The sequence below is a fragment of the Leptopilina heterotoma genome, unplaced genomic scaffold (assembly GCF_015476425.1).
Source record: "Leptopilina heterotoma isolate Lh14 unplaced genomic scaffold, ASM1547642v1 Lhet_19, whole genome shotgun sequence".
In the NCBI taxonomy this organism is placed as follows: domain Eukaryota; kingdom Metazoa; phylum Arthropoda; class Insecta; order Hymenoptera; family Figitidae; genus Leptopilina; species Leptopilina heterotoma.
Genome location: NW_025110908.1, coordinates 569,012 through 584,187, shown reverse-complemented (window position 1 = coordinate 584,187; position 15,176 = coordinate 569,012). Strand labels below are relative to the sequence as shown.

General features: G+C 23.2%; 1 protein-coding gene and 1 long non-coding RNA gene across 2 annotated transcripts; both read right to left on the bottom strand.

Annotated features, from left to right (window-relative positions):
* Positions 1-278: 278 nt before the first annotated feature.
* LOC122500656 (zinc finger protein 107-like) lies at positions 279-6,022 on the bottom strand. Its single transcript, XM_043609690.1, has 2 exons — positions 3,427-6,022; positions 279-513 (listed from the first exon to the last, which is right to left on the bottom strand). The coding sequence occupies exon 1, from the start codon at positions 5,886-5,888 to the stop codon at positions 3,456-3,458; it is 2,433 nt and encodes an 810-aa protein (XP_043465625.1). The 5' UTR covers positions 5,889-6,022; the 3' UTR covers positions 279-513; positions 3,427-3,455.
* Positions 6,023-6,028: 6 nt separating this feature from the next.
* LOC122500664 lies at positions 6,029-14,205 on the bottom strand. The gene is made up of 2 exons (XR_006301500.1): positions 13,998-14,205; positions 6,029-6,145 (listed from the first exon to the last, which is right to left on the bottom strand). It is a non-coding gene; the product is annotated as an uncharacterized LOC122500664 (long non-coding RNA).
* Positions 14,206-15,176: the final 971 nt, after the last annotated feature.

Genomic DNA, 15,176 nt, shown 5'->3' with positions numbered 1-15,176 from the left:
AAAAAAAGAAAATGATCTGGAATACGAGGAAAATATATAAATTAAAGTTTGTAAACAATTTTATCAAATACTTCTTCAGTTAGTTATAAAAATTGAATGCTAAATAATTTCTAATTAACTTTGACTTTATTAAAAGTTATCGAACTTTTCGAAAAAATTCTCGTACTTTTTATAGAAAAATTCTCGTTTCCAAGTTATTTAATTTTTTTCCTGCACTTTTGTTTTAATGGAGAAAATAATTTTATTATTATCAATTTAATTCATATTTAGTAGTACAACATGTGAATAATTATTATATAACAGTAGATGCAGACTACTTTAACATTTTTGTAATTTGAATATTTTAGAATATTAGCTTTGCTTTTAAAAAAACAGTTTAAATAACACAAATAAAAGTTGCAATATATAATTTAAATTTCGTACAACTATTCTTTGGAATCAAAGATAACGAAGATATTTATAAATATACCACTGACTTGGAATGAATACTTCAAATGTGCAATGAGAAACAACCTGAAATAGAAAATAATAAGTTTTATTAATGAAATTCTGATAATGATTTTGTTTAACAAACAAATTTGAAAAATTTTATTTTGAATTTTGATTAAAATTTTTTTTAAAGTATTTTTAATAATAAAATTCTTCGAAAGAATTCAATTGTTTTCAATAATTTTTTTTATAAAATTCTTCTCAAAAATTCAACTATTTTCAAAAATTTAAATAAAATTTTTCGAAATAATTCCATTGGTTTTAACGAAAGATTTTATAACAATTTTGTAGCAAAATTTTTCGTTAAAATTAAGTTATTTTCAAAATTAATAAAAATTAAAATCTTTAGAAAGAATTAAATTATTTCCAAAAATTCTTTTAAAAAATTCAATTATTTTAAAATATTCTAATAAAATTCTTCGTAAAAATTCAATTATTTTTAAAAATTCTCTGAAACAATTTAATTAATTTAAAAAATTCAATTAATTTCAAAAATTTGTAATACAATTTTTTGTTACAAGTAATTTATTTTCCTAAATAATAAAATTTATCTAAAGAATTAAATTATTCTCAAATATTTTTTAAGAAAATTTAATTACTTTCATAAATAACGAAATTCTACAAAAAAATTGAATTATTTGCATAAAGAACAAAATTATTCGAAAATCAATTAATTTTAAAAATTGTAATAAAATTTTCCGTTGAAATTAAGTTTTTTTCATAAATAATAAAATTTTCAGAAGGAATTTCCATTTTATAAATAATAAAATACAGTCAAACCTGGACAAGTGAGAATTAAAGGGTCCAAGAATTTTATCTCACTTACAGAATTGTCACTTAACGAAAATGTTTTAATTTTTCGCGATTTCGATTTTTCAATGAAATTAAAACAACTTTCGAAATTAAATTTGAAAAAGCAAACGCTTCTTGTTAAATTTGAATTGAAACTAAATTTTTCTGTGTATAATAAGTGGAATAATTAGAGTTTAAATAAAGGGCCTTTGTCCCTAGACATCTATTGTAAATTTAAGTACTGTTTATTGATAACTGTAGACTTTTAGAAAATTTCACGAAAGAATTCAATTTTTGTCTTAATTCGTTATAAAATTTTTCGAAAGAATTCAATTATTTTCTAAAATTTTAATAAATCCTTTGAAATAATTCAATTATTTTTATGAATAGTAAAACTCTTTGCAGGAATTCAATTATTTTCAAAAAAATTTTAATTCAATTCTTCGGCAGAATTAAAATATTTTTAAATATTTCCAAAAAATTCAATTATTATTTCCTAAAATTTTAATAAATTCTTCGGAAAAATTTAACTATTTTTATAAATACTACTTAAAATTCTTTGCAGGAATTAAATTATTTTTAATCCAATTTAAATTAAATTACACGAAAGAATTTAATTATTTTAAAAAATTTCCATAAAATTCAATTTCAACAAAAATTTTAAATTCTCTAAAAATCATTCAATTATTCTCAAAATATTTTTAAAAATTCTATATGAAAATTAAATTACTTTCAATGCAATTTCGAAATATATTCGTCAAAAAATTGAAAGATTTCAATTAATTTTAAAAAATAATAAAATTCTTCTGATAAATACAATTATTTTGAGTATGCTTAATTTTAATAAAATTCTTTACAGAAATTCAATTATTTTCGAAACAACTTTAATTAAATTTCTCGAAAGAATTTGCTTATTTTCAAATAATTCTTAAAAAAAATTTTTCAACACAATTCAATTTTTTCTAAAATTTTAATAAATTCTTCGATCATTTCAATTATTTTTATAAATAGTAAACTTCTTTGTAGAAATTCAATTTTTTTCAAAAAAATTTTAATAGAATTCCTGAAAAGAATTTAATTATTTTCAAATATTTACATAAAATTAATTTATTTCCTAAAATTTTAATAAATTCTTAGGAACAATTCAATTATTTTTATAAATTTTACAATTCTTCGCAAGATTTAATTTATTCTTATAAATATGTAATACAATTCTTCTCAGGAATTCAATTATTTTCAATATAATTTTAATAAAATTCTTCTTCATAAAATTCAATTGCTTTCAAAATTTTCAATTAAAATTATTAAAGAAATTTCATTATTTTAAAAACATTTAAAGAAATTTTTAAAAAGAATTTAATTAGGATTTTTTCAAATTTTAATAAAATTCATTAGCCAGAATTCAATTATTTTCAAATATTTATATAAAATTTTTCGTAATAATTCAATTATTTTCAAATATTTTAATATAATTCTTCTCAAGAATTCAATTTTTTCATAAATAACAAAATCTTTCGAAATAATTCAATTATTTTCATAAATTATAAAATTCTTCATAACAATTTAATTATTTTCAAAAATTTATTTAAAATTTCGAAAAATAATTGAATTTTTAAAAAGAATGGAAAATTTTTTATTAAAATCCTAAATATTGAAAATAATTGAATTTCAAAATTTTTCGTAATAATTCAATTATTTTTTAACATTTGAATATAATTCTTTCAAGAATTAAATTTTTTTCATAAATAACAAAATCCTTCAAAAGAATTCGAAGGAATTCAATTATTATCTTCAAATTTTTTGATAAAAAAAGAAAATTCTTTTCAAGAATTCAATGATTTTAAAAATTTTAAATATTTAAAAAGAAATTTTTTTAAAAAAGTTAGCAAACAAAAAATATAGATTATTATTATCAAAATTTTATTTGATGAAGAAATAATATAAGTTTTCATTTATTTGAACGTTCAGAATTTAAGAAGCATTGTTTGAACACTCTAAATCTGAATCTGTGAAAATTTCACTGATTTTAATTCAGTGGACGAGGTTTCTTTGATGAATGAGTGAAATTAAAGAAAACTAGTCCACTGAATTTTCACTGATTCAGATTTAGAGTGAAGGCAAAAAAAGGAAATTAATTTCATTTACCTGAGAATGTTGAAATTTAATGAAAGTTCCTAATCGATTATCTGTATTTCATCATCAATTGGAGGTTTGGCACAAATTAACGCATTGCTTTCGTTGACATGCCTCATCTTCATGTGCATATATCCTTCTTCGGGTTTTTTCGTCGAATAACTACAATAACGACATTGGAATAAAATTGTCGTACTCTCGTTCATAGCATTCAGTTCATTAATTTCATTAATTTCATTGTCTTCACTCATTTCATTTCCTTCACTCGTCTCCATAGTTTGTTCACTTTCATCGATTTCACTGCTCAGATCCACACACTCAATGTCATTCTCATCAATGGTTATTACTTTCTTCCCTGGATAAACTTCCCTCCTCGTAATCAGATCAATAAGCGAAATTTCCTCACTCGAATGGTATTTTTCAACGTGGCAAAAACCATTCGACTCGCCATGAGTGAAGAATTCACAATAAGGACACTTGAATCGTATCGGTTTTTGGCAACACAAACTCAAATGAATTTTCAACGTCGTCTGTTTGGTGAATTTACAACCACACTTATTGGGACACACAAATTGATTCACTGTTTTCTCCCCCTGATTTGCTTGATTTTCCGCCTCCATTCGAACAAATTTCGAAACCTCTTCGTTCAGTGCCTCTTCTGACAGTTCCTTTGGGCATGAGTCTTCGTCTGAATCACTGTCCTTCGCGATGTCGATTAAAGTCTCGTCCATTTCCTCCGGACCTTCGAGAATATCCAAATAGCTGAGATCATTGGATTCGCCGACAAATTCGGCAGTTTGGGAAAGGATTTCCGGTTCGGAAATGTTGACGAACTCGATGTCATTGAGTGGTTTTTGGGGACTTTTAATTACTTGGTTCTGTACCTGCTTTTTTGGACATTTTTGGAAATGCTCCCATAAATCGTCTGGGTGTTCGTAAATAGTGTCGCATTTGGGGCACTTTAAGTGGAGTTTTCTTTTCTCGTAACGCTCGACTGGGATTTCTTTTTGCTTTTCATTTTCTGTTTTTCGATTTCCGTCTATTGCACTTAAAGTAGAATTCGAGTTTGGATCGTCACCCAGAGTGTCGATGGAATAAATTTCCATTCCCGGATGATGGCGAGCGATGTGTGACGTAACATCCGAGTTCATTTTGTAAATAACCGGACAGTAGGGACATTGATAACGCTTTGGAAGCGTACAGTATTTGAAGTGAATTTTCTCATAACGCGGTAGAGTAAAAAATCTATCGCATCCATTCGAACAGGGAATTGTTTTACTGCCTATTTCCATTTCCTTTTCTTTCGGTTTTTTCTCCAAATTCTCCTTTTCTTTCGGTTTTCTCTCCAGATTCTCCTTTTCTTTCGGTTTTCTCTCCAAATTCTCCTTTTCTTTCGGTTTTCTCTCCAAATTTTCTTTTTCCTTAGGGTTCTCCTCGATTTTCTGTCGTTTGGATAGATTTTCAGACGATGTGGAGGATCTTCTTCGTTTACGTTGTTGCTTCATTACCGAACCTTCCAATTTTCTCTCGCTGAGGGAATTTTTGTAAATTTTTTGTTTCGTGTGTAAACTAATGGCACAAACTTGTTCGTTTGAATGTTCTTCTTCGGTGTGTGAAATGGTTAGTTTGAATGAGGCGAACTTTCGGCTACAATATGCACAACGATAGCGATTTACTTCGGGACAAAATCTTTTTAAATGATGATCAATACTGTCGGATTTGGAGAATATTTTACCGCAATTTTTCGGACAGGTGATATCTGTTGAATACTGTTCTTCATTTTCGGAAATGTTTGGCGAATTTTTTTGTTGATCTGTTGTCGTTTCGCAATTGTTTGGGGGTTTTTTCGAAGCGTCGGTGTGATTTTGTGCTGAGGGACGTCGAAAAACGGGAACGGAGCGTAAATATGTTTCCATTTTTCGACTAAGAGTTTTCTCCTTGCCTCGGAATTTGTTGATTAAATAAACTTTTAATTCTGGATGTTTTTTGATGACGTGAAAGAATCCTAGGAGTTGATTATCCTCTTGATAATTGCAATACGGACATTTGTAGAGGGAATTTAGACAACCTTCAGAAATGTGTCTGGCGAGTCCATATTCTATGTTGAATTGTTTTCCACATGAATAGCAGGTATTTGGGGTTAATTTCCGAAATGAAGATTTGATTTCTCTTCTTCGTCCTCTTGGTCGCTCTTTTGGCAAAAATTTTGAAGGACGAATATTAATTTTGGGACTCTCTCTTTTTCTTAATTGTATACAACTTGGATGTTTGAACCGAACATTTTCTTCTTCTTCTTCTTCTTCTTCTTCTTCGTCGTCGTCTTCTTCTTCTAGTTTAATACAGTTGAATTTTAAATGAGACGAAAAACCCAATTGACTTTTATATCGTTTCTGACACTTTGAACAAAAATATTTCTCTCTCTGCTTTATCCTATTATTTTCACTGGACGATTGAAAGTATTCCGAATCTTCCATTTGAGAGTTATTCCATGATAACTCTTTAGAAGTTGTTAGTAATTCCTCCGTTTCCTTTTATCTTTAATAAATTATAGAGAAATTTTCATTGTAGAGAAAAACTTTTTCTTGTAGTTGTGCGTTAATTTTCACAATTTTTACAGTTTCGCTGGGAATTTTTGGAATTTTGGAAAATGCCTTCACTGGTGGGTCATTACTTTGAATCCTAATTCCACTTTTTAGTATATTAGCGTTTGATCCTTTATTGTCGATGAAATCTGGGAAAAAACAGAAAAAAAGACATTTATTAGTGTAGGTGATAAAAAAGTTTGTGACACAAGGTGTATTCACCAAAAATAATGTCAAATAAAATACAAAATAGACTTCGTACTCGATAATTAATTTTGAAACTTAATTATTTCTAAAAATTCTAAAAATTGAAAAACTAATTCTTCCAAAATTCAATGAATTTTTTTGTTGTTGAAATTTTTAAGTAAAATTATTCAAGACTTTAATCATTTTATTTAAAAAAAGATTTATATTATTATTATAGTTGCATTTTTAGAGGAATTTAATTATTTTTATAAAAAAACAAAATTTTTCGAAAAAATCAATAAAATCCTTTGAAAAAATTCGATTAATTTAAAAAATTGTTATGAAATTTTCCGTTAAAATTAAGTTATTTTCATAGATAATAAAATTTTTAGAAAGAATTAAATTTCCTTAAAAAATTTTCCAAAAAAATACAATTATTTATTTATTTTTTCAAATTCGTCGAAAGAATTCAATTAATTTTAACGAAAAATTTTATTATAATTTAGTAATACAATTTTTCGTTAAAATTAAGTTATTTTCAAAATTAAAAAAATTTATACAAAGAATTAAATTAATTTTAAAAATTCTTTGAAAATATTTAATTGCTTTCGTAAATAATAAAATTAATCGCCAAAATTCAATTATTTTAATAAAGTTCTTCGCTAGAATTCAATTATTTTCAAAAATTTAAATAAAATTTTTCGTAATAATAGAAATAATTAAATTATTTTCGAATATTTTAAAACTTATTCTTCCCAAGAATTGGATTTTTTTTCATAAGTAACGAAATCCTTGGAAAGAATTCAATTATTTTCATAAATCATAAAATTTTGAAAAATAATTGAATTTTAAAAGAGAATTTTATTATTTATGAAAATAATTGAATGTTTGCAAAGAATTTTATAAAAAAAAATTTGTTAAATTATTTAATTCTTTTGGGAAAATTTTTATTAAAATAGTAAATATTGGAAATAATTGAATTTCAAAAATTTGTTGGAAAATAATCGAATAGTTTGGAAGAATTTAATTAAAATTTTTCGTAATAATTCAATTATTTTCAAACATTTTAATATAATTTTTTTCAAGAATTGGATTTTTTTCATAAATAACAAAATCCTTCTATAGAATTCAATTATTTTCATAAATCATAAAATTCTTCGTAACAATTTAATTCTTTTATTTATTTATAATTATTTCAAAAATTTAATTAAAATTTTTAAGAAAATTGAATTTCCAAAAAAAAAATTTAATAATTTATGAAAATAATTGAATTTAAAAAATTTTTTGAAAATAATCCAATGTTTTGAAAGAATTTTATTAAAATTTGTGAAAATAATTTTTTTATTTCAACTTTTATCAAATTTAAAGTGGTGCAAATTTTCAAACATGGAAAAAAGTCACTTTCAGTGTCACGAATCTAAAAAAAGTTGCAAATATTAGCAAATTGTAGAAAAAAAGTAGTAAATAGTAGATTTTAGTCGAAAAGTACGAAGCCTGTAAACAAAATAAATATCAAATTAAATATCAAATAAAATACAAAATTAATATCAAATAAAATATAAAACAAATATCAAAGAAAATATAAAATGAATATCAAATAAAATATAAAATGAATGTCAAATATAAATATCAAACAAATTAATATAAAAAACAAATAGAATAATTTTAAGGAAATTTTTCGAAGTGGACCAAAACTGAGTCACGAACAGCAGCTGAAAAAAAATCAGAAAAAATACATTTTTGATAAAAATCAAAATTACTTTCAAGAAATTAAATTATCTGAAAGGAAAAAAGATTAAAAATTGTTTCAAACTCAAATTTGAAAAAAAAATTTTTATGCATAATTATCAAATAAAAACCTGAAATATTGATTATTGTAAAATATTCACAAGTAAATTCCATAATAGAAAAGAATATTAATATTCGCCTCTATAAACAGTCAATGTTCCTGAAAATTCTGCTTCATTAAATAAAGAATGAGTAAAGTAATTAATAAAGTATTAATTAATAAATTATTAATAAATAATTAATAAATTATATAAATTAATATATAAAATAATCAGTTAAAATAACAAAATTTTCAACACACGTATATCGTTGTCGTTCTTCAGGAATCAATAACATTTTCCATTCCACCACAATAATATTTGGACAAAGTTTATTATTTAAAATTTTTACAATAAAATTATGAATCGCAATTATTTAAAAAAACACTATAGACACAAAAAAATATTTGCTGTCAATTATATTATTTATATATATTTTTTCGTCAACAAATTTTTCCCTTAAAAATATATTGAATTTTACTCATTATTGTAAATATCGATAGCGTAAACATCATTGCCAGGATGTTTTCTTCTCACGTGAGCGCGTACATTTGATATATGCTTCGTTCTATAGAAACAATATGGACAATTAAAGCGTGGCTCACGTCCACATTCGTATCTCAAGTGATATTTCAAATTATAATTATGTCGAAATGCGCTGGGACAATTTGGACAGGGAAAAGCCTGTCCCTGTGAGGTACGTTTCTGAATGGGAACGCGTCTCGTGTAAGCTCGAGCTCTTCTCACCACGTAAGGTGGAAACGAAGTACTCTCTAATCCTGAAAAAAGAAAAAAAACAGAAAATTAATTATTATCTCAAAAATCATAATTCTACGAAAGAAATGAAATTAAAATTGAAAATCAGTAATTGAAAATCAATTGAAAAATTGAAAATCAATTCGAAATGAATTGGAAATCAATTGAAAATTAGTTTTAATGAGAGAAAGACCTGAATAACGAGAAAAATGTTTTCTATTATATCAACAATAATTTACACAAACTTGCAAATATATTATACATGCTTTCTCTTAATTTCTAGGAAATTATTTTATTAGTTTACAAATTACATGCACGTATTTTATATTTTTTTTTTATGAATGTTGAGAATCTGTCGTATGAGAGTTTTTTTTTTTTTTTAAATTTGTAGAGTTGTTGGCTTAAGTAAATCGATGACCCAAACATTATTTCCCTTGTGCTGTGCTCGAATGTGTTTGTACATGTTTGAACGAAGTTTCGAACGTTGCGAACAATATGGACATTGAAATTGTGGCATTTTTCCACATTCATAAGCAACATGTTGATTGAGACCGCCTTTTCGCCGGAAACAAGTCCCACAGTTTGGACACGGATACCTCAGGTTATCGGATTCATATCTGAAAACTAAATATTAATTTTATTAAAATATTTTTAGAAATTGGCATTTTTTTCGAAACTAAAATAAACGAATTTTTACACATTCCACCGTGAATATTTTATACATTTTTTTTTCATCTAAAATATTAATTCTACCAAAAGAAATACATACTTGCTTTTATAGTGGGCATTTTTTTTTTATTGAAAACATGTTTACACTTTTGAAATTTAATACTTGAGAATAATATTATTTTCGGTATTTTTTTTTTTGTTTTTTGCTTTTTATATCTAATGACTATGTTTGTTAATAGTATTAATATGAAAAGCATTGTTTTAGCCAATCATGCTTACTCACACCGTATTTACAATATTATTAACATAATATTGAATATTTGACAAAAGAAAATTGTAAAAATTATAAAAATTTGGATATAATCGAAATTTCCATTTTTATTAATTTCTATGTGTATTGTAAACTATTTTTCTGATTTATTAATTTCTAGTATTGTAAATTATTTCTCTGATTTATTGGGTTCATATTAATTTACAACTTTATCTTTCGATTTTTTACAGATTTATATTGTCAAGGAAGTTAGAACCAAAAAAGTATAAGGTAAGCAAAAATTGTTAGTATTTGTAAATTATTTCTACAAAATTCCGGAGAAATCTGCCACTATTCGAATTTAGAATGTAAACTTTACACTAATTTACAATTTTACTTTCGTATTTATTTTAGATTTGTTTTCTTTTCTTTTCTAGGTATATTTTTTCTTTTCTTCTCTATTTCTTTTCTTCTCTATTTTTTTTCTCAATTTTTTTTCTTAATTTTTTTTTCTCTATTTTTTCTTGACTAAAATTCTTCATTTTTCTAACTATTTAAAGTAATAACTTTATATTTTATTCAGTCTTGAACACTTCTATTCGTTTCTTTGAGCTATTAGAATATTATTAATACATCGACACGCTGCATTCGTTGGTGACATAAATTATATCAATTTTTTTCTACTAGAGGACGGTATAATATAAAAATTGAACTGTCTGGCCCTTTTTTAAAATAAAGAAAAATTTGCCGAACGCAAAAATATAGTTTCTGAGAAAAAAAATGCTTCCTTTTCAAAAAAGGAAATTTAATTAAGGATTTCTCCTTAAATAAAGTAAAAAAAATTAATTTTCGAAATTTTCAGCTGTAGGAAGTTAATTAATTTTAATTTTTGAAAAAATCATTTTTATACTAATTTTCTGCAAGGAAATCATGAAAATTGGGTCAAAAAAAAATTTTCGAACACTTTTAAATTCTACAATTTGGAATGAAAATGAAATATTTCAAAAACTCATTCGTCATTTTTTAGAAAATGTATTTTTATATTGAATACAAATTTGCTAGATTAAAATTTTCTACTTTTGAAGCAATTTTTTTTTTAAATAACTAGGTATTTTCTTAAAACATAGAAAAAGAGCAAAATTAGTTTTTAAAAAAAAAAAATTTTTAACATAATTTTTGTAAACTAAGGAAGAAAAATTTTTCTATTTTACTATTTTTAAAGCATTTTTTAAAATGAAAAATTCATTGTTTTCTTTGAAAATGTTATTTTTAATATAATTTTTTTAAAACTAGAAAAGAAAAAACAATTTTCTTTGAAAATGTTTTAGAAATTGAAAAATATTTTTTACAACCGTTAAAAAGCTTTTTCTCAAAAAATTCATTTTTTCCATTCAAAATATTATTTTAAACATAAGTTTTCAAAAATAAAAGGAAAAAGTAATTTATAACTTTTAAAAATATTTTAGAAATTGAAAAATATTTTTTATGACAGTCAAAAACGTTTTTTTCAAAAAACTTCCATTTTTTTCATTCAAAACATTATTTTTAGCATAATTTTTAAAAATTAAGAAAGAAAAAAGTTTAACTATTAAAATGTTTTAGAAATTGAAAAATATCTTTGATAACAGTAAAAAAACTGAAAATGAGAAAATTATATTGAAATAAAAATTTTTTTAGTATTGAAATTGAACGGAAAAAATTAGAAACAAAGATAACGATTGATGATGTAAATAAATGTAAATAAAAACTGTATTTAATTTTTTTTTAAACTATCCTTTTAGTTCTAATTTGCAAAATGCATCGAAAAAATGAAAAAACTTGATAAATTTGTAAAATATCTTCAAAAGTTACTTTTTTTCTTTTCTAATTTTCGATAATTATGTCAAAAGTGACAGTTTTCAGGGAAAACTAATTTTTTTATATCGAAAAAAGTAAATACTCAATGTTTTCAAAAAATAGTAAACTTATTTCAAAAATAGAAAAATTAGAAATTTTGAGCTGTAAAATTTTTTACGAACATAAAAATACATTTTCTAAGAAAAAATAATAGAAAATAATTTTTCGTTTTTTAATTTTTGATAATTATGTCAAAACTGACCTTTTTCAAGTAAAAATAATTTTTTGCCTACTTAATTTTCGATAATTATGTCAAAAGTGATCTTTTTCAAGAAAAAATAATTTCTTAGATCGAAAAAAGTGATTTTGTAAATGATAAAAACAACTCTTCAAAAATAGTAAAATTAAAAAACTTGAGCCTCAAATTTCTGTATATGATTAGGTATAAAAATACATTTTTTAAGAAATTGCGGATGAATTTTGAAATATTTCATTTTTATCAAGAAATAGAATTTGAAAAGTGGTGAAAAAAATTTTTTGCCATTGAATTCCCAGCTAAAAATTACTTTAGAATTGATTTTGTCAAAGATTCGAACTAATTTCTTCATATCGCTGAAAACTTCGTCACAGTCTCCCTTTCGATTCTATTTTCTAATTTTGACACTATTAAAATTATTTTAACAAGTCTTTTAATTATTAAGTAACATGAGCACACGGTGAATTCACCAAAAGTGAATTTTTAAAATATAAAATCGTATTTTAAAAATACTTTAATATTAATTTAATTTCTATGTTAATATTAATAATCTGTATTAATTTTTTCTGTCCGGAAAGAAATTCAGTTAGTTTCAGTCGAAAAAAGTAGAATAAAAAATTAAAGTTCATAAAGAAAAAAAATATTTTCTTGTGACTGGACAAATTACGAAATTGCAAACGAAATAAATTGTGAATTAAATAAATTGTTAATGAAATAAATTGTAAACGAAATCAATTGTTACTGAAATAAATTGTAAACGAAATAAATTGTCAATGAAATAAATTGTAAACGAAATTAATTTTAAAAGAAATAAATTGTAAACGAAATAAATTTTAAATGAAATAAATTGTAAACAAACTAAATTTTTCTAATTTAAAGGAAAGATTAAATTAAAGAAAGAATTTAAAGAATCAACTTCTGCCAATTATTGTTACCACTGTCAAAAAAAAATCGTCACGTTTATGAGTTTGGCTCTAGATCAACGGCGTAAATTTTTAAACCAATATGCCTATGTTTGACATGGGTGTACATATTGCTGCGTTGCTTTGTTTTATAATTACAATAGGGGCATTGAAAGCGAGGATCACGATTACACTCATATTTAAAATGTCGCCAAAGAGCATTTTTTTGTTTATAAACTTTACCGCAACTCTCGCAAACATTACCGCCAGTTTGTTGTGAGTTGACTACGACAGTTTTCTTTGCGTCAACTGCTTGTCGAACAGCAACATCTTCCCGGAAGGCTGCATACTCATTCCAAAATGCAACTATCAACAAATAGAAGGAAAATAATTTATCATTCTTTTTTCTTTAAACAAACGAAATTACTTTTTACGAGCGATGAATTCAATATTATTTTTATTTAAAAACAAACACTTTCTTTCAGAGAGCAATAATTTTCAATTGATTCTAATAAAATTCATAAAATTCTAATAAAATTCACTAGTATTACTATTCTCTAATGTCACCATTGAATTTAATATGAAATTGCATTTGTATTTTTTGAAAAATATTTCTGAATCTTCATTGTAATCTTCCGAGTTGTAAACACTGTGAATATAAAACATGTTAAGATCATAATAAAGGTAAAAAAAGGCAAATTAACCTAAAATGGAAATTAATCAAAGATTTACGCTCATCCCTGTTTTATTCGAAAAATCCCATCTGAAAAAAAACTCTCGACAATAATCAAAATTAAATACCTGAAAGTAAAATATTATGAACATAAACACACTTACGAAATTTCAAAGAATAAATTCAAGAATACCGATAAATCGCTATCTTTACAGATATAAATCTACTGGCTATATATAAATATAAGCAGTGTATCTGGAAAAAGGATATAGTCACTGGCACTTCCTCACAAGAAAAACAATCATCACTTGGCTTTAAACCTGTCACTTTATTGAAAAACACAATTATACATTTCGAAAAACGATAAATCTTGAAATGAACAAATTTTTAGAAATAAAGAACTGAAATTAATTATTATACACAAGCACATAAATTCATAAGTATAATATAGATGTTTGAAATTAAAACAAAATCATATAAAATGTCATTGTGCTAAGTTTGGTTCGTGGTGCGTCAACACAAAAACTCAAATTTCGTGTATATTATATGTGAACCGTATTAAAGTTTGATTGTTATATTATCGAGTAAGTCATTTTTTGTATAAATAAACAAGAAAATGTAATTTATTTGTTAAATTAATGACTTACCGGCACGATAATACGCTTAGCACATAACCTCATCACAAACAAAAACGAGGAGAAGCAGAAGACAACTGAACTATGCCCAAAATGATCGATTTTCAGAGCATTGAAAAAAGTATCGAACTCGAATCGAGAGATCGATACAGAAATTTTAAATTTGAAAAACATTTTTTTTTAAATATTTTTTTTTTTTGGAAAATTGCAAATAAATAAAAATTATTACTTGTTTTAATAAATTTTTCATAAATAAAGATCAATAAAATTGTTTAAATTTTTATCTTTTATGTTTAGAAATTTTTTTTAAAATATATTAAGAGTGAATAGTTTTCCAAACCAATTAAATATCTCGAAGTTCGTTAAATTTTTTTTCAGTTAATAAAAGACAATCAAAACATTTGAAAATTTTTTGAAATATTTATCAATATTTATAAAATTGAATTTAGAATTTCTAATTAATTTATTAATTGGTACAAAAAATTATCAAAACGATTTCATATTTTTATTTCTTTGAAACAAATATCGTTTAATTGACTCGAATAATTATTAAATATTGATATATGTTTAACTGTTGCATATAAATAATTATTACTGATAAATATTTAATTGAGGAAAGTAAATAATTATTTGCTATTAACGAATTCTTTTTTAATTACAAACTAAAATCAGAACTTCCTTTCGAATTTATTTTTATTTAATTTTGTTTATTTATTATTTCATTATTTATTGTTTATAAATTATTATTTAATATTATTTATTAAATTTTATTTAATTATTTGTTATTTAATTAATTTAGATATATTATTTAATTTATCATTATTAATTTATTGCCTTCTTTTTTGTTCTTCATTATTATTAATTATAATTTATTAACAATAAATAAATAGTAAATAAACAAAATTTTAAAAAATAAATTCTAAAAGAAGTTCTGGTTTTAGTTTAAAATTTAAAAAAAAGTTACTATCAAATAATTATTTACTTATACTTCAATTAAATATTTATAAGTAATAAATAATTATTTATAATTTCATATTATTTATTACATTTTGTTTAAATATTTATTATTAATTAATTATTATTTACTAAATTTTTTTTCATTATTTGTTGTTAATTATTAATTAATTGATAAGTATTTATTATTTAATAGTTTTAATAAATTTTTTTTTGAATTATTTATATTTTTATTTA